We start from the raw sequence: 24,922 nt of genomic DNA, 5'->3' as shown, positions 1-24,922 counted from the left end.
AAAAAATATTTTATTTTCACTTCTTTTCTTTAAATGCATTTCTACCACTTCTAATAGCAACACAACCAAAAAGATGGAAACAAATTTTACCCACAAAACGAAGCCGGCAAACCCGATATCGAGAATCTTCCGTTGGCTGCTCGTCGTTCTGTCCGCTTTTCTCGCCTCCGTGCTTCTCGTCGGATGCGTCAGGACTTTCGTTGCGGTCAACGATCAGCTGCGGACCATGGAAGAGTTCCGCAGCCAGCAGTACAGGGCTGACAAGGTCCAGCGGACGGAAATAGAGGAGCTAAGGAGCGTTACTGCTCGGCTTTTTGAAAGACTCACCGTCGTCGAAAAGAAGCTTCAGGAAAGAGTTTGTTTTTAAGAACATATTTGGTATTTGAAATTTTTCTAGTAAATCTATTCAGCTTGTTAGTGATTATTTATTAACATAAAACTATAAACTACTATTACTTAAGTAGCATTTATTTGTTGTAATACTTTTGTTAAAATAGCTTATAAAATCCAAGTTAGTAAACAGTTTTTAAAGAAACAAGCAAATAAGCTGTGAACTTTCTTGATAAATATTATTTTTTTTAATCTTCAAAATGCTTCAAAAAGTGATGATTTTTTGTTCAAATAATAGTAAATAGAAAAAGTTCGAACTTTAAACAACAAGTTATTTAACTCTGTTGTTTTCCGTCATAAGCAGTGATGCAGGCGCTGAAACGGAATTTTCGCAACAGCAATTGTTTCATTGAGATCACTTAAGCAAACTTTCCCGCCATGCATAAGTAATCACGAGAGCGAATAAAATAACCTCGCAATACTCAAAAAAAACCTTTTGCACCACTTACCGCGCATACCACAGTTAATTGACACCGTCGACCGAGGTAGGATTTCAAAACAACAATTGTGACGGCCCTTTCACAAAGCCAAAGTGTTTTTAAAACATCAGCCCCTCTAGCCAAAACAAGAAATAACAATTTGAAGGAAATTCCGCACCCCGTATAATAACACGCCGTCTCTTTTGCCTTTTAAAGCACATTATTATGAATTGGCCACGTCATGTCATTGAGAAAGTGTGTAAGGTATTAAATGGTTTTGCGAGATAAAATGCAAATTGTATATGCTGTCTGTTTAACCAACAATTAAATAAACACTTTTTGCTGATAGCAAACAGCATGTGGCCACGCGCTACGAAAGTTCAAATGTATCAATGTTGCTTGTGATTTATTACAACTAGACTTGTTTTGAAATTTCGTACTTCAATTAAAGGTTATATGCACGCCTTATGTTAAATAGGTGTTTTGTAAATTTTAACTAGGTAAGGAAAAAAGTATTACGCAATACTTGGTTTTAATTAAGTACAATTTTTTTGTTTTTATTACTTTTAGTAGAATGCATACAAAGTACAAAGTTTGGTAGAAAACAAAAAAAAACTCATTCAGATTGCAGCATTTGTTTACTTATTCTCTGCTCATTTAAGCACTTATCACTAGTTAAGCAAGTTTTCAAAACGCATGAACAATAAACTGAAAAATGTCACAACTTTCAAGCTGCAAATTTTCTATTCATTTTAAGCAAGCTGTTAGTGTGACACCGCTCTGTAATGTTTACCAAGTGTCTTTTCACCTTTATCGTTTCGCCAATCTGAATTTTGAATGACTTTATCAAGCTGAAATCGAAAAAATATTAAAACTTTTAACAGGTTTCTGTTAGATAGTTAGTATAAGGCACATACGTTGTTACCTTTTTAAACGTATTTTATTACAAATTCTGTGTTATTCTATCTTGTAAATATCGAGTATGAAACAAAAAACTAAATTAAAGCGCTTTTTTTTCTGAAAAAAAAACAAGCTTATTTAGTGGTTTATAAAAGAAATCATACAACACTTAAAATGCTGAGTATTTTATTTTAAAACCTTTAACTATTTTGATATGCTACCTTAACATAAATACCACGATGGAATTATATAGTAAAAAGTAAGCAAAAGTTTATTTAAAGTAGCTCATTGGAAAACAACTTATTTAATACATATTTACTACTTGATAAACTACATGGCGTACTAAGAAGGATGAGTAAATGCTTTGCACAACTTAAGTGGGCATCAAAAACTAACTCGGTTAAGTAGCAGAATAAAAGTGCTATCTGCTACAAAAGGTTTATTTTTACAAGATGCACTCTGTTGATTACTACCCCCACTTGAACACTTGAAAGAGGAAATTTAAAAATTAGACACTGTATTTGTTAGCGCATTATCAAGTTTCATTGATAGCTGTGTGAACTATCTTCGCAAGATCTGACACTAACGGTCAGTATCAGTGACAAAATCAAAATTTTGGCGATAAAATTAAAAGCTCGTTGAATGTGTGTGTTGTGAGCAAAAATAAAAATATTTTCAACCACTTCAAACAGTCTTGAACTGAAAACAAGAAAATAAAAAATTGAAGCACTAATTTACGATTGTAAGTTTTGTAATAATATTAGTAAAGAAACATAATGTTAAAATTTTAAAAAGGTTAGCACCATAATACTTTTTATTATTATAAGTCTGGTTTTTGTAATTTATTTTTCATTAAAACTTTAAATGATCTATATTATACTACTTATGTTTTAATGCTAACTTTGAGTTCCTAAAGTTATTATAGGCATAGTAGTTGAAAATGGTGTTAAACAATTATAGTTTAATTATTTTTAAACCTGACAAAACAGTTTAGTACTTAATAAACAACTATTTGTTTTGAAGCAAATTGTTATGATGATTCAATATTTTTAATGTTTATAAATAATCTTGAATTATTAAGTTTACTGCGGTTTTACAATCAATTAACCTTACTCTAAATCTCAATTTATTTAATTAACTTTTATTAGTCACCATTGTAGACACTTCTATTCAGCTGAGTTTTATTATTAAAATTAATTTAACTTATAACTGCAGTAAAAAACTATGTCTCACAAAGCTAATTTGAAACCTAAAAGTAATAGCAATTTTTAAACAAAATGTTTCTAAGTTTTGTAGTTAATTTTGTAACTTCTATAAAACTAAATCCATTTAGAATAGGCTAGCCAATAGTTGATTAGCCTAAAAAATTTAAACTTGATATTAAATTAAAGAAAGTATTTGTTTAGTAATAAGACTTTTTATTAATATAAATCCAAATAATTTTTTCTGAGTAGATTCAATTAATCTATCAACTTTATATTAAAATATAAGTTAGTTATAAACTTTTTATTGAAAAAAAATACAAGAAGACTGATCGTATGATGTCATTTAACGTGCTATAATTGTGTAAAGATCCGTACAATATCACTATTTTCAATATAGTTAGCCCCTGATTTAGATTGTTAACGACAATAGGTTAATTACCGGGTCAATAAAACTCGTTAAGGTTTTTATCACGAATAGCTTGAAACTCAAGCGGAGACAGCCCGATATTAGACTTGCTTATTGAAATCGAAAAGATTCTGATGGGTATCTTCAAATTAAAGATAGCTATCAGGCTTCGTGCCCGGAAAGCATGTCTAAATTTCTGAAGTTCAAACCTGAAATTAGGCGCGATTTTCATTAAACATCGATTAGGTTCTACAAGTATTACTTGATCCAGTAAAGTGATATTATTAACCATTAAGTAAAATCACAAGATTTGGCTAGATGTAGATTTCATATCTAAGGTTTTTTTAATTAAACGATCAGCTAGATTTTTTTAACGTTTGAATTAAAATTTCAAACTAAAAGTATTAAATACTACAACAAAATATTGAATATCAAATAAAAATTGTAGAAAAGTATTTATTCAAGATTTAAGTGCTTCTTGTTCTCTTCAAAAATACTTATACTTCAGTTAAATCTTTAAAATATATGCCTTGAAATCTTCTAACCTATCTTTAACTTTACTACTTAAACCTTTATTTACAACAGTTTACTAGGGTTGAGTAAGGCTATAAACAAAAATAAACTCGAGCTTTTTTTTGTACTGCTCTGTAAATAGGCAAAAGTTGACGTAAAATAGCTTAAAAATGCCAAAAACGTTGAAAAGTAAAGGAGCGCGTGTGACAGATAAGTAATAGTTTTGGGTTTCAACGGAGCTTTAAAAGGGGTTTTTTGGTAGTTAAACCAACAAAACTGTTTGCCGCTGACCTGCTGCTGCTACTCGAAGTCAGAAGAAGAAAAATATTTAACTTTTGCTTCGAGTGATTAAATATTAAAATGCATGTTTTTTTTTTCCTTGCATATACTATACTGAGCTCTGGGTGGCAAAATATTAAATATTGATTCTATTGGTAATGTGAAGTAATTTATGCTGGTGATTTATCATCAAACGTATTAGAAAAGTTCCATAATGTTTTTTTAATGTGTTTGTTTACAAAAGAGATTACATGCTTTTAAAGTCAATTATTTTAGCCTCTTTTTTACAGGAAAGTTAATAATAAAGAAAGTAATGAAAAAACATTTTAAAATCCATTAAAAACTATGTTTGTTTTTGAGAAGAATTAATTTGTTAGGATTAATGCAGCTAATTTATATTAACTTCAAAAGTTTAAACATATACAAGTTTACTTTGTTTGGAATTTTAAAATTTAGTTAACTGATTTTAAACATATATATTTTATATTTAATACTTTAACGTTTAGCTACTTAAAAAACTTTTTTTAACACACTACTATTACTGAAACAGAGTTTCACGGATGAAACAGCGAAAAGTGACGTCACAATAAGAAGGAAGAGATCAACCTCCGAGAGCAATTGTCCGGCGGGGCCTCCAGGCCCACCTGGCAATAAAGGTCAGTTTGTGTGTCACCCAAAAAATAAAAACCGTGACACAAACAAATATAAAGGGCGTGAAAAGTCATAAAAACGAAACTAGCCCTAAGCCGAATAAATAAGTTGAAATCATTTGCTGAGGCTGTATAAAGATTTAAGTGCAGCATTAAACTAAAACTTACGCAGTGTAAACACTAAAGTTAAATCGCTACTTAGAGAAATCAATTTAGAGATTTGCAATGAGAGCTCTACAGCGGAAATTTCAGGCAGAGTGGCAAGGTCAAAACTAATCCAAGAGTTTAAATACTTTGGAAATTTTATAGCCGATCGCTCAGCTGTTGACTGGCTGATAGTTTATTCACCGGTGGTTAACTCATTCTCGCTCTGCGAAAAACAGCGGTAGGTAGCGCATAGGTAATTGAAGTTCTTTGCTCGCACAAAGTTCGAGTATATGAGAAAGGCAACAACTGCTAATTCAAATTATCTCCTTCTCAATCAGCGTCTTAATTCGTAACTGTTTGCTTCTCAAACTTTTTGTTTAACTTTTCATGACTTTATACCCTAAACTTCTGTAAACTGGCATAAATTTTAAGCTTTAAAATTTGTATACTGAATTTTAAATTCTTTAAAAGTTAAACCTTAGTTATGGGTCAAAGTTGTAAGGCAATTGTAAACAAAACTTAATGTTTACGTAAATTAAGACTTAAAGCGAATCGTAAAAAGAGTTTTTGCTTTTGATCAACATTATATTTATCAATTAAAGGATTATATGCTTTCTGAAAAGTGTATTACCAACTTGTTTGCGTATTAAAACCGAATTCAACTGGACACAAGTTAATGCTGCTTGTTTAAACTTGTATATCTAAAGTTACTTACATATATTAGTAGTTATTGTTCAAATAACAATGTATTATTACGTAAGCTTTTTAATTAAAATAAGCTTATCTTGTTTTCTTCTGTTTATACAATATGCTGCTCTTTATCAGTTAATAAGTTTTTAACCAAATCTAATAAACATTGAATCCTTTCTCTCAATAAATGTTATCATAAGATAAATATTTAAAAAATTTCAACGTTTGAAGCTTTTAAAAAAAAAATAAGTCTAGCAACCTTTATTTTTTAGCATAGAGCAAATTTGATTTTGTTTGCAAATTTATCAGCTTTTTACTCAGCTGGTCAAATTAGTTTGCTTTGAGCCTGTTGGGAAAACAACGGGCTTTTTAATCTCCAAAGTAGGTACTAAAGCAGAAATACTACATTAGAAGCACGTAAAACAAAGAGAAATGCTAAGTTAATAACTAAGCAAAATGCAAACCAAACAAGTTGAAAAATCGGACGGTTTGAAACAGCATTCTGTTTTCAAGTGTTAATTACACCTACTTTAAACATGCTCTCTTTTCGTGATGTTCTAAACTAATTACAAATATTTTACTGTTATTTAATATTTCCTTAACTAGTTAGTTAATCTAATATATTAGGTCTTTAAAGAAAAAATGAATATTCTTTTAACTTAAAGATGGCTAACTGTTTGTCACACTGCGTAAAATCAAGCCGTATCGGAATTTCGGCACGTTTTTAAACCATAAAATCAAAAGATTTACTTATCTTTGATTACCAGTAAATTGCGTAATGCTTCGTTAAGTTTGTCATAAATTATCAGAGAATAAACAAAGTCGTCAAATATGGTCATGCAGTTTCACAAGCCAGTAGAAATGCTTGTATTAGAAATGTGGACATGTTCTAAACATTTGAAAAAAATTTAAGCACATGACTAAACGAGTCTTGCTAAAAAGCTTTTCAAAAACCTTTGATTCGAAAAAATTTCTCCGACATCAAAGAAAATCTCTTTCATGTGGATTAGAGAGAATTTCTTGCGCGCAGCAATTAATCAGAGAAGATAAGACTTTGTTCGGTTTGTCGGAAGCCCATCAATTAGCGCAGCATCCTCGATGTTGTGTTTTCCGCTCTCTTGATTCCGCCGGCGTGTTGCAAAAGTACTTGGAGCGCGACCGACTTCAAACGAGTTTTTGCGTCTGTCCACTACTGCTGCTGTACCAACATCTTGTGCCGAACTGTTTGCGAGTTTCGATGGCAGCTGTTGTTAGAAGTTTGTCAACGTATTGAACGTAGGTTGAAACTGATTGACGTATTTTAATTTTTGTGTATTGTTGTAAAGAGCCGTGAAAGCTTGTGAGAATGATTAATAGTTATGGTCCATAGTTTCTCAAGGCATTGAGAAAGTTTATAAATTGAATATTTAAAAAAAGGTTATACTTGTTTACTTTTTATATAAGTAAAATAAAATCTTAAAACTTCTTAGATAAGGTTAAAAAAATGTAGATTGATTTTATACCATTTGTAACAAACGTTTTGTACAACTTTTAAGACAATTTCTAAAGTAACATTCTTTTGGCATACTACCAGAATATTGTGTTTAAAAGTGTTTTACTATCTTTGAGAACATATTCAAAAAAAATTTCCATTTCTCTGTTGACTTGAATAACCAAATCTTTTTGAAAAAGATTAGCAAATTTATAAAAAATCGCGTTAAACGGTTAGAGACTCGTGCGTCATAGATTTCGAACAACAAACAAATGTTTGTTATATATCCGGCGTATTACAATGTCACGGTATCAACACTTCTTGTCGCACATGAGCACAAGGTTTCCGTGAGCACCAAAAACAGAACCCAAACTTTTGCCAACAAGGATTACAGCCGATTTTCGAAATCGAATAAATTTTGCTGACAATAAATCATGCTCTCTCTCTGGTTTCAACGGTTTTTGCGGAAAATAAATTGAGATTTCAGAGCCATAAGTCAACGAAAAAGTTTATAGTGTTAAACGCATGTAATTCGGCGTGCTGCATCTGCTAACACACAGCTTCGAAGTGTTAAGTGAAACTTCTCGTAAATTTCCATTTCACGCCGCAAATCACGTTCGCGCGCTGCCGTAATCAATTTTCTGTGACGTCACAAATCTGCTGACAACCCGCCGAATTGTTGTCATGGGGGCGGGGACAAAGGCGGTTGTCGCCCCCACCAGGTTTATTGATTCTTTTCCGCGCGGTTGTTGTTGCAAGGCTTTTTGTTATTATTCCGGTGCAGAGAAACGGAGCGGTTTTTTACTTTTTAAAACTTTTTGTGTCAGCTCAAGCCCGTTTCCTTGTCTCAAAAACGACTTTAAAATCAACCGTGGACGCTTTATGCTCGCACACAATTCTCTGACAACAATGCGAACGCGAGCAAGAGTGTGAGAAACGACAGCAAATGTTTTCCTTGTTTTGTTGAAACTACAACGTCTCGCTGATCCTTTTTTCGGGCGAAGGCAGCCAGTTTTTAATGTGGTGAATCACCAGCAATTTGCTGAGGCACCCAGGCTTTTATAGCCTCTTTCGAGCAACAACATGTCAAATTCGTCTTTCAATTAGTTGCTTAGTGAAGGCACGGGTCGATCAACAGCGCTGCTTGCTACTTTTTTCTTCTTGTATGATAAAAAACTAAATAAGGCGTATTTTTCTGTTTTTTATAGTTTACTTACAAAAGTGTTTTCTATATTTTAAGTTTAAATATTTATAAGCTTCGATATAAGTTCTTCTCAAGCACCACATTAAAAAATTTGAGCTTTTTAACTTTTATTTTTTATCAAAGTAGTTGAAGACAACTTATGGCTGTTTAAATTTTAAAAGTTTATACCAACATTAAAAACAACAAGCTTCAATCTTACATTTTAAACCTCCATAGTACAAGCATGTTTGCAGTACGATTTGTCTTACATTTAACGAGCTTTACAATACAAAATTTATTTTATATTTGTTCTTTAAAAAGCATAAACAAATGTTATTTATTTTTCAGGAGACCGAGGTCGCCGTGGAAGAAGAGGTTAAAATTTATTTCTTTTATTTTTTTATTGTTCCTTAGATTCTCACAAAAGTATATTTTTATTCTCGTAATTCTAAGAATCAACGCAACAACAAAAGAGTTTTATTTTTCCTTTCAAGTGTCTCACGCATGTACTTTATCAATCTTTACTAAATAATAGCGTTTGACTTTTCTTTTTTTTAGAGCGCGTTAAAGCCTTTAAAAGTTCATGTGTTGTTTAGCGCTGGGCAAGCAGCGTTAACTAAGCGTAAAAGTTCTAATTTGTTTTCGGTTAAGATATTGTTGTTTTGATTTAAGGCTCTTAAGAAAGTCGATAAGATAGTAGAGATGCTCAACTTAAAATAAACCGCATCAATTGACCCCATTGTATTTTTACAGGTGTCCAGGTAAGAAACGCTTTGAACTTACGGTAAGATAAGAAGCTAAAAATTAAAAAAATCCTTTTAATATCTTAAAGATATTTTTACTTTTGTAAACAATCATTTCGGAGTTAAAAACTTATTAAAATTGTTTGTTTTTACTTTGTAGTGTTTTTGTTTTACTTGTGACTTGTTAGTGTTGCGTCTTCCTTCGCAAAGTGCACTTGGACCTGTTGGGTTTCCGCACTTGACGTTAGAGGAAACCTCGCATGATTGCTTGCTGTATATTTATTGCTTCTTTGTTATTCTTATTGCAGTTATGGAACGTTTCTGTTGCTTTTTGTTGTAACTTTATAAAGCGTTTTCCTAAAAAACACACAGAGGAAAAATAGATAAGTCAAAATAATGTTTAAATTGCGTTTGAAAACTGTTTGAAATTGTCAAAAAGTTCATTCAAAATAGCTATAAGTCTGCTTAAACATTTAAAAACTGAAACAAAAATAATTTTTTTATGGTTATTCGAAAATCAGAACAAAATAAAAACGCCGCCAAAATACGGTGACAGATAGACAGGTGATGCTATCAAAGTAAAGATTTAACAGTGAAATCGTAATGTCAAGTCGCCAAAACACAATATTGTTGCCACACAAGTAGAAATGTTTTTTCATTTTTTTCATGAAACGTCCATAAAACTTTCATGTGTAATCTTCTTGTTTACAAACATTGAAATAAACTTTTTTTTGTGTGAGACAAAGGCTTTCTTAAGACCATTGTTACTTCAAGTACATCAAAGCTTTTACGCGAATAGAAAATCATTATCGATTTCCAGTATTTATTTTTTAAAAGCATATAGAAAATACTAAAATCGTTTATGCATTGTAGTCATTTGTAAGATATTTATTGTATAAGTGTAGTTTATTTAAGCTATGTCTCTTTCAAAATTTTTCTGAGTTTAATATGACTTAACTTATAAAAAATTAGATGATATATATATATTAAAGAAAAAGTTTTTGCTTTAATAATTCTTCAATTAAAAAAAAAAGCATATTTAAAATAATAAATATATTATAACGATTACACAACTTGATAAAAAGAATAATAGTAATTATAAAAAATACCTATTAATTTATCTACAAAATATTTTATTTTAAAAAATAAAATTAAACTTTATTAAAAAAAAAACTAAAAAAAAACTATTTAGGTTTTAATTGCTTACATTAGAGTTCATTCACAAATAAAATTAATTTATTAATTACAATAAACGTCAAAAAATTTTTAGAAATTTTTAGACGAAAGATTTACTAACTGTTTTTGAGAGGTTAATGCAATTTTTTTATGATTAAAGAAAATATTAGTTTTTAAATATTTTAGAAATAGTGCATTTTAGCATTAAGTAACTATAGTTAGGTATTATTTAGTATTTACTCGGAATCACATCGTGATTCTTTGAGATCCTTCAAATTTAAGTTATTGTTGTAAAAGCATGAGCGTACGACTGTAACTAGCATAGTGAAAAAATCAAGCTTGCAAAAGTGGTGTAAATCAAAGTTAGAAAGTGTTGCAAAGAAATTATTAACTTTTAAAAACACTCATGTGGGCCTTTGGTGAAAAAATACTAAAAATAACCTTTTTTCTGTGGCAACGACGCGTACTCTTGACCTCGCACTTTGAAGCCGTGTTCTGTCCGCACTCGATCAAGCATGGAAAGTGTGCTAATGGAAGTGCTACTTCAATAACACCAACTCGCTGTGTGTGAATGAAAATAACGAGCGAGGTAAGTAGCAATTTGAGAGGCTTATTGGATCATCATCACGTTTTATTGCTATTTTTATACTATGGAAGTAAAGCACCTTCCAAAAAATAAACGCGAGTTTTTCTCAAATGATTCAAACGCTATAAGCATTTTTCTCTTTTGTGTTTTTGAACTTAATAATGTATAAATTCTGTTTAAATTTTTAAGTTTTACACAAACTTGTTTTAAAGTTTTTAATTAGAAGGTTTATGAAATTAATAGATTTTTAATTAATAGTATAGTAAAATTTGTAAAGTTTATGTTAATTTTTTTAAGAATGCTTATTTTGCAATAACATTTACCATAACTATTTTTAAAGTATCAATACACTTTATAAACACTTCAAACAATTTTTAATGATTTTTAGCACACTTTTTTCAGGAAATTTGTTATGTCTAAAGCATTTTTATTCGAATGTTTTCAGCTATTGTTTTGAAAAATTAAAAACTGTGAATTAAAAAATTAAAAAAACTAAATTGATAAATATTTTGTATGTATTAACTTTTTATACTATTATTTTATTTGATTAACAAAACTTACTACTAAGGTATATAACTCAAATACTAATAAATCGAATACAAAAGTATAACTAATGATCGTCAATTAAGTTATTTTACAGGGAGTTAAAGGATTTCGTGGCTTTGTAGGAATGAAAGTTAGTTTATTTTTAAAGTCTTTTCTTCTAAGTTAAGCAATATTTTAAACAAATAGTTTTTCAGGGACAGAAAGGAAGCTCAGGGTATCCAGGGTACCCGGTTGGTAGAACGACAACAAAAAAATTGCAACACTTTCTTGCATGCTATTTGTTATATATGATTTTATAGTTTCTGCTTGATGTTTTTCGGTTGTGAATCACACTCAAAAACAACAACGACTTCAAGTTTTTTTCACATGGTTTTATAAATTAATAAATCATTTTTTCAGGGACCTATTGGATTAAACGGACATCCTGTTAGTTTGCAATAAAAATATAAATAAAAATTATTAAAGAATATTTTTTAGATAATAGATACTCATTTAAACTTGGTGAAAAGCGTATAACTGTTAGAAAAATAAAAACATAACTTACCAAGACGAAAAAGCTTAATTACTAACTTTTACAAAGTTTTTTTGCATCTACATACATCATAAAGTGTAATAAAGAAGTTGTTACTTTATGACCAAATCATAAACATTGATTAAAATTTTTATTTACCAAATTTAGCTAAACAGGCCGTTTAAAAGTTTTTAGGGTAATTTTTACAAAGCAACATTTAAAAGTATTGAGTATTTAAATCTAAAGTTAATTAATGCAAAAGAAATGCTTGACTTTTAATTTATTTTATGTAAAATAATACTCATTAAGGGAATGGCCGGTCTTCCCGGCTTGAAAGGAACAAAAGGAGAGCCAGGAGACTTCGGAATGGGAGGTTTTTCTCCGTCTGAGGTGAGCTTTGATTTTTTAAGAGTAAAACAAAAAATAATAAACTAAATAATTCAAAAGATTTTTTTTAATGTTACAAACTGTTTGTAAGCTTTTGATTTTGTATTTTGATTGATTATTCTGTGTTAAATGAATGCAGTATACTGTAAGCTTGTTTTCGGTTATTAATGTATTTTTAATGAGTTGACACTGAGAATAAAAGTTTGAGTCAATGAGATTAAATAAAAAATCTAGTTTGAGAAAAACAAATACAGCTGCGTCTTTTTTGCTTTAATCGTGTAAAATGTGTCTGTTTCAAACTTTGGTTATATATAAACTTATAAAATACTGTATCAAATGTGGATAGTAACGAATTATACTTTGAAAAAGTTCATTTTTACCAAACATAATGACAATGTAAACAAAAAGGTGGGGCTGTAAAAACTATTTGTTTATGAAAATTCGCTTACGGCTTCGATAAGATAAAAGCTGCCGATATTTACGACTAATTGGCACTAAATTGGATCAAAACAACTAATTAGGCACGCATATAATCACTTTCAATAGAGAATTAGTCGATAAAAATTTTGCTTGATACGTTTACTGGAAAAGTTTGAAGCAGATTTAAAAACAGCAGTTTAAAGCAAAATTAAAAGGTTATATTCAGATAAACCAGTTTTCGTGCCAAAAGCTTTTACTCGTTTTTTTAATTCTTATTTATTGGACTTAATAGATCCATAAATTGTGTTGTAATTATTTTCAACTCCCTTATAAGTATCGTGTTTGTCAATACTTTTAGAAAAACCTTTTATTACTTTTAGGTATATTCAAGTTTTGCATTACCGTTGCAACCAAAAGCTTTTTTTTTTAAGTAAATGAATTTTATTTATTAGTTTTTACTACAGAGCTATTAATTAATTTTAAATGCTAATAGTAGCTATAACAATAAAACTTACACTGATAAACTTTTCCAACTAATCACTTTGATTATTCTGGTGTCTAAAACTCTAACCTAAAATTCGAGCATTTAGCTCCTGATCAAAAATAAATCAAAAAAATTACCGTGCATGTTTGTTGATTTTTATTTCCGCATGTCGGTGCTGTAGCAGAAACCGCCACTTTCTCGAAACCCCCTAACCCAGAAGTCCATCGACGAGGACGAGGTGAAGGCCATCGTGGAAAAAGTGCTGGAAACCAAAGCTCCCCGCGGCTTCAACGTGTCCACTTCGGAGGTAACAAGAAAAAAAAATCGGGACAGCCCGGCTCGCATCAAAGTAGCTATATGACGTCATAATGCTAGCGGGCGTCATTTAGATTTGAATCATATCTCGCATAATAACAAGCAGTAGTCACTTGAGTCATAGAGTTGGAATAGAGAAATATTAACTTATTTTTGCATGTCTTATACTGAACAGTTTTTATAATGTATTAATTTAGTTTAAATTAGAAAACAAGAAAAGAAAAATACTTAAACAAATAGTATTTTTAAACTAAAAACTCTTTTTTCCGTTTTTTTTTGTTATTCCAAACACTTCAATTTTTTTTATTACACTGATAAACTTTCATAAGTTTTTACTTTGTTGCAAAATATATATGATACATAAGTTATCAAAGTATTTATTTTGTTTTTTTTTTAGAAATAAGTAACTGCATGTTAACATACTAAAATAATAATCAAATTTCGTTTAACATATACTTTTGTTTTTACTACAACAGCTTTTTAAAATTTGTAATTTTTTTTTTTATTAAGTATAAAATTAAAAATTTGTTAGAAAACAAACTTTAAATTGTTGGTGCATGAAATTTAGATAAAAGTCAAGGTAATTTACTCAATTTATTATTATGCATGAAAACGTTAAAACATTTATTTGCTAATGAATAAATAAAGTTTATTGACCATACTGAAGTTGCATTTACATTTCGCTTTGTAGCTTTAAAATGCTTTTAGACACAGCATTTTTTAATAAAACTAAACATGTTTGCCTTTATTGTCAAGTTTTCTTCAAAAAGCTATTTATGTTTACTAAAATGCATTGCAAAACACAAATTAATCGTCTAGTCTGCAGTGTAATGATGTTTATCGATAATGACCTGCTTGGTCGTGCCGATTTGAGTAAAAATAGCATAAAATGAATCGCTCAAATCAACTGTTAATCCCGTTTGAGATAAACAGCGGCTAATGACCATTATCAGTCAAAGGTTTCATATCTGAAATTAAAACTTGTGTATTTTTTCAGACCAAAAACCCGTTACGGCTGTTCGGCTCGGTTCAAGAGCAGGTAAGTAATTGATTTGTCTGCCAGTTAATTTGAGCTGCTTGTTTTCATCAACATTTTACGTTTCAGCCAATAGCGGAAGCGATTAATTGGAGAAACAACAACAACCAGTTGAGTCAACGCGGCCCACCGGGCGTAAGTGTTTTCACAGTCATAAGTTATGTCAATTAGTAGTTTGTAACAAAAAATAATAAATATATAAAAATTGAGAATTTTATTGTTAATATTTTATTTCAGCCACCAGGCCCGCCGGGACCGAAAGTGAGTTTTATAGCTTTATCACAAAATTGTTTAATTAATTTAATTAACAGCAATAAAGGATTTTTTGAATAAAAAATAAATTCTGTGGTTGTTCTAAAAGAAAACGATATAAAATTTAAATTTTCAAAGGGTGACATGTGTCAAAACGGCAAGCCTGGACATAACGGTCTTCCTGGAACAAATGGACAAAAAGTTTATTTTTACTTAGATAGTTTTAGTATTAAAGATTTTAAGGAATTTTATTAATTTATTTTTAAACTATAAAACGGAACCGGTATTTTTTACAATAAGCAACATACCAATATGGTGTAATGTTTTAACTAATTTTAGTTTCTTATAAAATTTTTTACAATATGTAATCAAATCTTTTAAAAAATGAGTCTCTGTATACTTTAGAGTCTAAAAGTTCGTTTCAATGAAGTGTAAGTAATGAACACTGTCCTACTTTTGCAGTTTGGTTTATCAAAATAATTTTTTAGGGTGAAAGAGGCGACGTAGGAAGAGCTGGTGTAGCAGGAATACCTGGGGCGGCTGGAACTAAGGTAATATATCTATATACTATTGCCAAAACTTATTGAAAACTAAAAGTAACAATTTAAATTAAATAATCATAAACTTTTAATATGGTTTTAGGGAGAAAAAGGTTCTCGAGGACTTACTGGACCCTCGGTAAGACTTTAGAAGTTAAAACACATCTATAAAATTGAAAAACTAAATTATTTAAACTTACTAATTTTTCATTACAATCTTTTAGCTAACCATACAACCCGTAAAAAATCTTTTAATCAAATCTTAAACTTTGTTCACAATAAATTTATTCAACCGTAATAATCTATTCAAAACTTAACTCTAATTTCACAACAATCTACTACTATCATAAATGTGATTTAAAAATCAAACAACTGTGATTCAATGTAAAAAACTAACACTTTAAATCAAAAAACCGTTGAATAAACGTGAAAACACTCTCTTAACATGTGCACACTTTGACTGTTGCGTCACAAAAAAAAACGTTGATTGTTCGTTGATCACAGGGAGTTAGTTTAAGACACCAAGAAGTAGTAAACCAAGGATACCACTACATGGCTTCACCGGTGCGCAATCAATTTTTAAGTTACCACGCGTTGGCGTGCGAGAGAAAACGCGGCCAGCGCGCTGGATTCGATTTGCTTTTTGTGTTATGTTAGAAATGCAAGCAGTGTATAATTGTTGATTTGAAACTTTTTTTTTCTTTTAAAATTTTTATCATTTTAAAGCGGTGTTAGGATAACTAATCTTAAAAAAAAACTAAATTCTAGTGGTGTTTTACCAGTTGTAATTTTGTTTTTTTAACGTTCTATTTAGTGAAATTTAAAATACAAAAGTTGTAGACTAAAATTAAAGTATCAATTATTTTTTTGTTTTAATAAAATCAAAAAGACAGTAAGTAACTATGCTGCTCTAATAAGTTTTGTTTTCAATATTCAACTGTGTAAAACTTAGATTGTTTTGTTCTTAGAATATTTCAGGTAGTATTGCTATCACTTTTATTTAAACTCGTGTTGTCTTGTATGATAACATTGGAGAGCTTAACAAAAAATCAGAACAAAACAAAGTGTTTCAGCTAAAAAAGAATTAGAGCTGTTTAATATCTAGAATTTATTTTAGTGAAATAATCTTTTGTTTTTCTATATACATTAGTTTTAAACTACAAATATTTAAGTCATCAATTTTTAAAAGGTTACTTAAACATTTTAGCTTTAAAGTTTAATAAAAGATGATACAAAAAGTCTAGCATCTATATTTTGGAAATAATAACTTTTTTTACTCGGCTTTTAACTTATTTCACTCGAATTTAGTAAGATCTATTAGTATGAGTTAGTTCAAAGTAGATACACTAATGTCGTACTGCATGTTTAGATAAATTTATACTTGGAATAAAAAGTAGTTTTACATAAATTGTGTTTTAAGAGTTTTTTTTAACTTTTTTCTTTGTTTGTTTATATTTCCTAAAAAAATCAATTCGAGAAAATTAAGAAAAAGGATAATTTTTTAGTTTACAAAATTTGTTTGTAAGGTTGGTCATAAAAAATGATTTTTTTTTGTTTTAAACTCTAGGAATACGCCAGAGGTCCACCTGGCCCACCAGGACCGCAAGGAAAACCAGGAAGAGACGGTTTTGACGGAACAAAGGTTTTTTTATTTACAACTTAAAACTTAGGGTATTCAAAACAAAAGTATTTGTTTTTCAAAACATTTTCAGCAAGCATGAACAATTTCAAACAATTAAAAAAGAAAATTATAGTACCAAAAATAAATTACCTTTAAAAGGGTGAGCGTGGTGAAAAGGGCAGTAACGGTGAAAAAGGTGTGACCGGTTTTCCGGGAATGACAGGAGCACCGGGCCAAAAAGGAGAAACTGTGAGCTCATGTTGACAAATATCAATATAAAATTTAGAGCTTCACTAAGTTTTAATATTTTTTTATAAAATTGATAATCTAATTAAATGACCTCCTAATAATTTTGTTTATTAAAGGGTATGACTGGAAGCCCTGGATTGCAAGGTATGAAAGGATCAGTCGGAGCAACCGGTTTACAGGTTGAATTTGTAATTTTAAATATTCTTTGCTACTTAGTTATACATAACTGTTTTCTTTGATACAAACTTTATAATAAGTTACTTCGCTCTGACTAACTACTACTTTTGTTTAGAAAAAAAATCTTTTATTATCCGCATAAATCATTTACACTTAAATAATAAAAATTACCATTGTTATTAAAATTTAACTTTTATTAAACAGCTAGTTTCTGTGCTAAAAATGTGTTCAATATCAATGGTAAATGTATTTAAACTAGAGTTAAGATTAAATCAATACAGGTCTATTACCCAAAGAAAACTGTCAACTATTTTGAAGATATCTTTTTGTTTGTTTAAATATTTGATAAATTAATTTGGCAACAATAGTTGTTTTAGTAAATTAATTTATCTTAATAGCACTTAAAGCTTTTAACACTTTAATAGTAGTTTTTTTTATTCAAAATAAAGGGTCCCGAAGGAGTTCAGGGATTGAGAGGAGCTCCAGGTTTAGTTGGTCCACCAGGAGAAAATACACAGGTTCGCTAAGTTTGTTTATTTAAAAATACTAAAAAGTTAAATAATTTAATTTTTGTGGTTTAAAAATATTACACAGGGACACTTGTAAGCTTGAAGCATTAATGTGATTTTTTTCTTTTAAATTGTTACAGTTGTGGTTTCAATTATTTGAGTCAAAAAGTTTTCTATTATAACATAGGTCAAATGTTAATATTAAGATAGTTTCTATTTTTGTTTTTAAATTATATAACTCAACTAATGTCTCAAGTATATATTTTTTTTTAATTGAACTTGAGCTTTATTATCTTCATTCTTACTCAAAAGAGTTTTAAAACATTAATCATTTAATTTCTTTTAATGAAAAAACAATTTGATCTACCCAGAACTGCAGCTTTGTACTTCCGAGTAGAAGCAACAGCAGCGATAGCGACGGAAAAATAGTTTATGTTAGTAAGAGTGTCTCGCTTTAGTGAGCACATGTGGAAACCACGTGATAATGTTGTAGTATTAGTGACGTAACAATGTACTGTGATTTGTCTTCAGATGGCTTTTAACAATCTTGTATAAATTTTTGGTGTTTTTTTATTAAAGACTTATACTAAGCTAATGTATTCTGCTAATGCATTCTTACTAAATTTAAAAAGTTTTTCTCTACAAAACAACTGGTATTGTTGTTATAAAACTTTAATATCAAACTCAAATGTAAACATAAACAAATGTTTAAGACATTTGACGTGCTTTAGTTTTATAAACTTTTCATAAATCCAACTAAATTTTTAACAACTCAAAAATTAAACTTTTATAAGTTAATTGAAACAAATGCACAAGTTATTTTTTTTAAACTTTAAGAACCTATAAGTGTTAATTAAAATGTGTATTTTTAATTTATTTTTGCGAAATTAAGATTAATATAGCTTAAGTAAATAAAACCTAATTTTATGAAATCTAAAACATCTCAGTAAATTTAAACTTAATTATAAGCATTCTACATAGTTGGTAAAAAATAAAATGTTAGTAAAAGCTTTTATTTTAGCTTTTTATTGCATGTTTGTTTCTTTTTTGAAGTTATATTAGTACATGTTATTGCTAGATATGGTACGTTTTTAAACTCATTTGATTATAACATTTTTTTCTTAAAACCTCTTAAACCGCTCCTTTTAATTTTATTGTAGTTTTGTTATAGAGGTTCTTTTTAAACTATTTATACTTAGTAATGTGTATTTTGCATGTTTTCTCTTAATTTTACGAAAAACCTTTCTTAGTCTGTATTTTTGAAAACATGGTGTTCTTACTAAAACTAAATTCAATAATAGTTACTTTTCAATGTGATTTTTAGGTTTGTCGCTTCTTTATTTCTTTTTTTTTTGCTTTTGTGCATATTGAACAGTTAAAGCAGTATAAATTTATTGTTGTGAGTCACACAGTAAATCAATGCTTAAACATAGTACTTTACGTATGTAACTAGACCAATACGTAGTATATGATAAAGGTGTTCAAATACTTCTCAAGAAAAGCACATAGCTTAAATATACTATAAAGTAATTCCTTTACTTAATACCAAAGTTAAATACAGGTTACAAAAGTTAACTGGATTATTTTCTCCAGTTTGTACTTTGAAATACCTTTTAGCTAGATATAGCTTTTATCAGCAGTAATTTCTTTTGATTTTTCAAATTTACCTTTGCTAATATTCAAAACGAAACCTGTAGGTTCAAGGACCGCGTGGTCTTCCTGGTAGAGACGGAGTTACAGGGCTACCCGGTAAAAATGTTAGTTATTTTATAAAACTACTACATATAAGATTTTAACACAACAATAAAAAAGTAACTTGAAAAATAATTAAGTATCAAGTCGTACTTTTTATTAATACATTCACTAACTTTTTCTTTTATTAACAGCTAATTTATTTATGATAAAAGTACTATGTTTGTTTTCTTTAACTTAATTTTTTAATTAATTTCGTAGAATATTTATTACATAAAAGCAATGAAATGATGCAATTACAGGGTATGCCAGGTTTGAAAGGTGAAGTTGGTCAGACTGGACCTATGGTTAGTTTTTACATTTACTTAGACTATAAATTTATTACTAGTTTTTTTTTTTAATAACTTTATTTAAACTAACTATAAAACTTACTAGTAATTACTAGATGTAGTGTTTCTGTATTTATCTTTTACTAGAAAAGGATTACTTTGTATATTAAATATACTATATATCCTTAGGGTCCCCGAGGCTTAAAAGGACTTCATGTGAGTTTATAATCACTTTATTTTTTAAACATGTACTTTTTTGTCTGGAAGTTATTACAAGCTAAAATACCTGAGATTATTTCTTTAGTACAACTTGTATACACCACGAATTTATTTTTTCTGGTATGATACAATTAAATTGTGTCATATATATTTCTGTTTAGTTTTTAAGGTTTAAACTTTTTTTTAATACTTATAGCTCAAAAAGTTTATATAAATGAGTGGTGTATATCTTGATGGCCGATTTTTCTTAAACCAGGTCTATTAGCTCTACTTATTTCAATCGATGTTTTGTTCGTTATGTTTGCCAATAGAAAGATATTTTCTAGTCCACAAACTCTAACCGTTTTTTTTTAAGTTTAAAAAATTAAAGACTTTTAATAACAGGGTGAAATGGGACTTCCTGGTTTTAAAGGTGATGAAGGCAAAATGGTAGGTTAAAATTTTGTAATAGATTAAACAGTGTTTTCTTAAATGTATTGCTCATTTGTTAATACAGAAGATTTTTGTATAATAAATTTGCTGATTGTTTACAATACATTTTTACAGGGTTTAAAAGGAGAAAAGGTAAGTTGTTTAAATCTTTTAAAGCGTTTATTTTATTTTTACTCTAAAGATTTTGTTTCAGCTTAAGACGAAAAATTCTATTAAAACATCGATTTTTACAACTTGTTAAAGTTGTCTAAATACTTATTTGAAAACAAATTTTTTATATCTGTATTAGTAAATTGTTTCTCTAAAAGCTACAAATATTTTACTAATAAGTTTCAGGTATTTTTTAACAAATGTATAAATAAACAACTCATTTGTACAGGGATCACGAGGTAACGATGGAGCTCATGTAAGTTGATTAAATAAAAAGTTTGATAATTTAATTGAACTTTATTTAAAATATTTTACTTATAGGGTCCTAAAGGTGATAACGGTCCAAAAGGAGAGGTGAGACTGTTTTGCAATATTTAAAGTTTCTTAATTTATGAATTTTATAATACAAAGTTTTAAATTTTATCAAGACAAGGTTTTTCTTATTTAATTTTAAATAAGTTTATATAAAATTAATGATGGTGTTAGGTAAAACGTGTAGATAAAAAAGTAACAATTGGTGAACTAAAATTTTTAGTAGTAAACAGTTTTGTAGTTGAAAAACAAAATATTTACACTTTAGTACTTATTTAACTTTTGTACAGTTTATGTATACTTTTTTTTTTTTAAGACTTGAAAGTTAAGTATTAACAATAAAAGACTTATTATAACTAACTGTTATGCATGTTACTTTATTTTAACATTAACGTTTGTTTGTTTTATTTTTGTGGTGAATTGACTCGTGCTTGCCGTGCATCAACTCATCTGTGTCGTCAAACTGCGTGTTTTATGACGTCATAAAACTGCATTGTGGGTGTCGGTGTCAGGTGGGAGTGAAGGGCAGACGAGGCAGGAGGGGTATCAAAGGAGTCAAAGGAGAGCCGGGAGCGCCGGGACTAGACGCTCCCTGCCCGATGGTAAGAAATATTTTCGAACAAAACTTTTATTCTTGTTATTTTACTCAAGCGGAAAGCGAAAATTCGCGCCCTTTTTGTCACCTCAGAGCTCCGGTCAAACTCTCATTGAACAAGTAAAAGCATAATACTTTTTTAACGTGTTGGATTGGGTCATGTTTTTGTTGTGGTATTTAACGTGGTGGTAGTAAGACTAATTGTAACACAACGAACACAATCTTACCCAATCACGTTACATGTTTCTTCTTGGGAGCAGACCGGTAACCACGGCAGAAGAGGACGGAGAGGGTTGAAAGGCGAACCGGGTATTCCCGGCTTGGACGGCAGAGAGGGCGTTGTTGATTGCAAAGTTCTGGTACTTTACCTTTTTTATGGTTGACTAGTCAAGTTTTAATCTCATGTACTGAGAGAGCAAAGTTTATATTTTACTACAAAGCATTAAAATTTAGAGCAATAAGTGTTCTGAATGTTTTTACAAAAGTGTTTAAAAAATTCTAACATAACTACAAGATTACTAAGCTCAATTAACTACTTCAATATTTTCATATTAAATAAAATGACTAATTTTCACATTACATGAAATATATAACTAATTTTGTAATAGTTATGTATACATTTATTAATTCATATACGAAAGTTTATACGCATTTAAGTTTAAGGTTTGAATGTAAATTCCTATAAACTATCAGATAAGTACGTTTGGTGCTTGTAATTTGTTTAATTAAACAGTCCTAACAGTTTATAAACTTAACAAATTTATAGTGCACGATAAAATTTCCACTATTATAGAATGTTACAAATTTTTACTATTTTATAATTTTTACTGTTAGAAGTTATTTAATCAAATTAAAACAACTTCTGCTATAAACCTTTTATAAAATGAATTTGTTTATAGATCTTTAATTTATAACAATATGATAAAATTTTATCTTTAAAAATACATAACCTTATTGTGAGCTGTTTGCTAAATAATTATATCAACAGATGAAATGTAAACTTTAAAATATCTTTTCTTACTCTAAAATGTTTACCTTAAAATACTAAGTTTTTTTTTTCTGAATTGAAAAAAAAAACTAAACTAATATCACTTTTTAATTGCTTTAAGTTTAGTTCTCTAAAAAAAAGAAAATAACTATGCGTTTTAGCTTTATATAAAGTCTTTATATAAAACTATTTTAAATTTTATTAAGCAACAAGTAAAAGCTTACAACTACTACTAGTAAATCTAAGCAAATTATCAACTTTTCAACTATTTTTCAGGACGAATATGGACTGCCGGTGAAGAACTGCTACAGCAAGGTACACGATAAGAGGCACCACCGGCGTGGTATTAATCGCACGCGGATAAACCGGCGCCCCTTCGCCTCTCGAAGGCGTTTGAAACTTTTCCGCTCAACAAGTTTACCTAAGCTCACCGACTCGACTAACTAAGTTATCTTATTGTGCATAAAACAGTTAAAAAAGTTCAGGCGCTTAAAATTTTAAACCTCATAAGTCTGTTTTTGTTGTTCTTTGGTTGAAAACAAGTTGTAGGAGAAAGCTAGATTTTGACTGTTTTACTTCTATAAAACTTTCCGTTGGACATCTACTTGTACAAATTCTCTCTTTTATTGTGCTTTTATTTGTTTTTACTGCTATTTTTAAGTTTTTATAGCTCTTATATTTCTACTTCTTAAGACAAAGCATGATAAAAATCAAATTAGCTAAAATTTATAAAGAAAGTTTCAATTAAAACTTTTCCAAACTAATCAAAATTTTTAACAAAATTAGACAAATAAAGAAACCTTAAATTTATTTTTTTACAAACTCATACTGGTGTTTAATGCTTGGTGATATAATAATTAATTTAACACCTTTTCAATAGTTTTAATTATTAAACTATAAAAACTGCTTTTAATTTACAAATTTGAATAAGCTGGTGTTCAATTGTTTCAACTTTATCTAGGTGTTTTATCATAAAAAACGAAAAACCTTTAAGAGAAAATAAGACTTGTTTTTTTTAGTTGGTTTAGTACCCAAAGCTGTTATCTATTTATACAATCAAATATATAAAAACATTAGCTTTAATTTTTCTAATTTAAAGAACATTTATTCTTATTAAGGTTAAAAACTTGAACATCTTTGTATAAGAGTAAGCTGGTGATTTTTAACTAAAACTTTGTTGGTAAATCTTTTTTATCTAGTTTCTTTATGTTTGACGACTAGCATTTTTTTTTCAAACAGTTTTAAAGTAACAGCATGTTTAATTTCTTTATCTAAACACTGCTAAACTGTTAATACTTTTTTTGCTAATTTAAACACAGATTTTACAATTTATAAAATTTCATCCAAACTAGATTTAATATGATAAAAACGAACTTAATTTGAACTGCTGTTGGAATTTTAGCATAAAAGAGTTAATAAAGTCTTCAAGAACTCAATAAAATGCCGTTCGTTTATAAGAAATTTCAAAAAGAAAAAACTCAACATATACTTGGTGATAATTGTACATTAATTAGACAATAAAGTATTTTTAAGTTTTTTTTTACTTAATTTGTGGGAGCGTTAGTCGACTTGTTTTTAAAAACAATTAAAATTTACTCTAAAACTATGTTTTTTTTTTTTTTTTTTAAGTCAGTTTTAACATATAACTTTGAGTTTGCATGTCATAAAAAAATGCTTGTATGATAGTTGAGTAGCTAATGTTTATTTAACTTTGTGATATTTTAGCACAATACAAGCAATTAAACATTAGAAGTTTAAAGTACGTTTGTTTCACTATAACTTGTTTTTTTACAACTTTTTTGTTTAACTTTTTATAACACTTCTAATTATTTTAACGTTTTTGCAACAATAATTAAAACGTTATAACATACTTTTTGCATGTTTTTGTTGTACATAGTAAAATTGTACTATGAAACTTTTAACATTAGTTTTTTTTTAATTGAATGCTATAAAGTTATGTTGATACTAATTAAATGTTACTCTTTATATTTCATCTTCAAAAATGTCTAATGTCTTGTTTTAAATATTTTCTTCTTCAAAGTTTTTAACTATTTTCAAAAGGTTTTGTGAAACTAAGTCTGTTCGAATACGACTACTTCATGTTTTTTTTAAACAATTAATTTGACAATTAGTTTTTATACAATAACTACAACGCTTAAACTGAATACAATATTTTTTTAACTTTTTGTTATGCGTTTTTACCAATCTATACTTTCAGTTAAGCTTAATTGTAAAAAAAAGACATGCTGACTAACTTTAGGTTGATAATAAATTGTGAGGTATGTTATACCTTAATTTATAAGTGTTTGACGGTTATATATCCTTTAATTACCTAAGCTTTAACATTAAAGAAACTTATGTTAGTTTAGAGTTAGGTAGAGCACGGTTGCTGAACGTAGCA

General features: G+C 28.8%; 1 protein-coding gene across 1 annotated transcript; it reads left to right on the top strand.

Moving 5' to 3' along the window:
* Window positions 1-6: 6 nt before the first annotated feature.
* On the top strand, window positions 7-23,328 carry LOC145828683 (uncharacterized). Its single transcript, XM_082936438.1, has 30 exons — window positions 7-355; window positions 4,663-4,768; window positions 8,602-8,628; window positions 9,007-9,014; window positions 11,399-11,434; window positions 11,499-11,534; window positions 11,704-11,730; window positions 12,125-12,205; window positions 13,288-13,413; window positions 14,419-14,460; window positions 14,527-14,592; window positions 14,695-14,718; window positions 14,848-14,910; window positions 15,198-15,260; window positions 15,352-15,387; window positions 15,753-15,812; window positions 16,816-16,890; window positions 17,029-17,118; window positions 17,235-17,297; window positions 17,745-17,813; window positions 18,176-18,238; window positions 19,502-19,561; window positions 19,799-19,843; window positions 20,015-20,041; window positions 20,429-20,473; window positions 20,591-20,608; window positions 20,856-20,882; window positions 20,948-20,980; window positions 21,451-21,540; window positions 22,798-23,328. Exons 1-30 carry the CDS (start codon window positions 74-76, stop codon window positions 22,966-22,968), a joined length of 1,959 nt encoding a protein of 652 aa, XP_082792564.1. The 5' UTR covers window positions 7-73; the 3' UTR covers window positions 22,969-23,328.
* Window positions 23,329-24,922: the final 1,594 nt, after the last annotated feature.

The sequence above is a fragment of the Thalia democratica genome, chromosome 2 (genome assembly GCF_965202585.1).
Source record: "Thalia democratica chromosome 2, ktThaDemo2.hap1.1, whole genome shotgun sequence".
Lineage (NCBI taxonomy): Eukaryota > Metazoa > Chordata > Thaliacea > Salpida > Salpidae > Thalia > Thalia democratica.
This window is presented reverse-complemented; position numbering and strand designations above follow the sequence as displayed.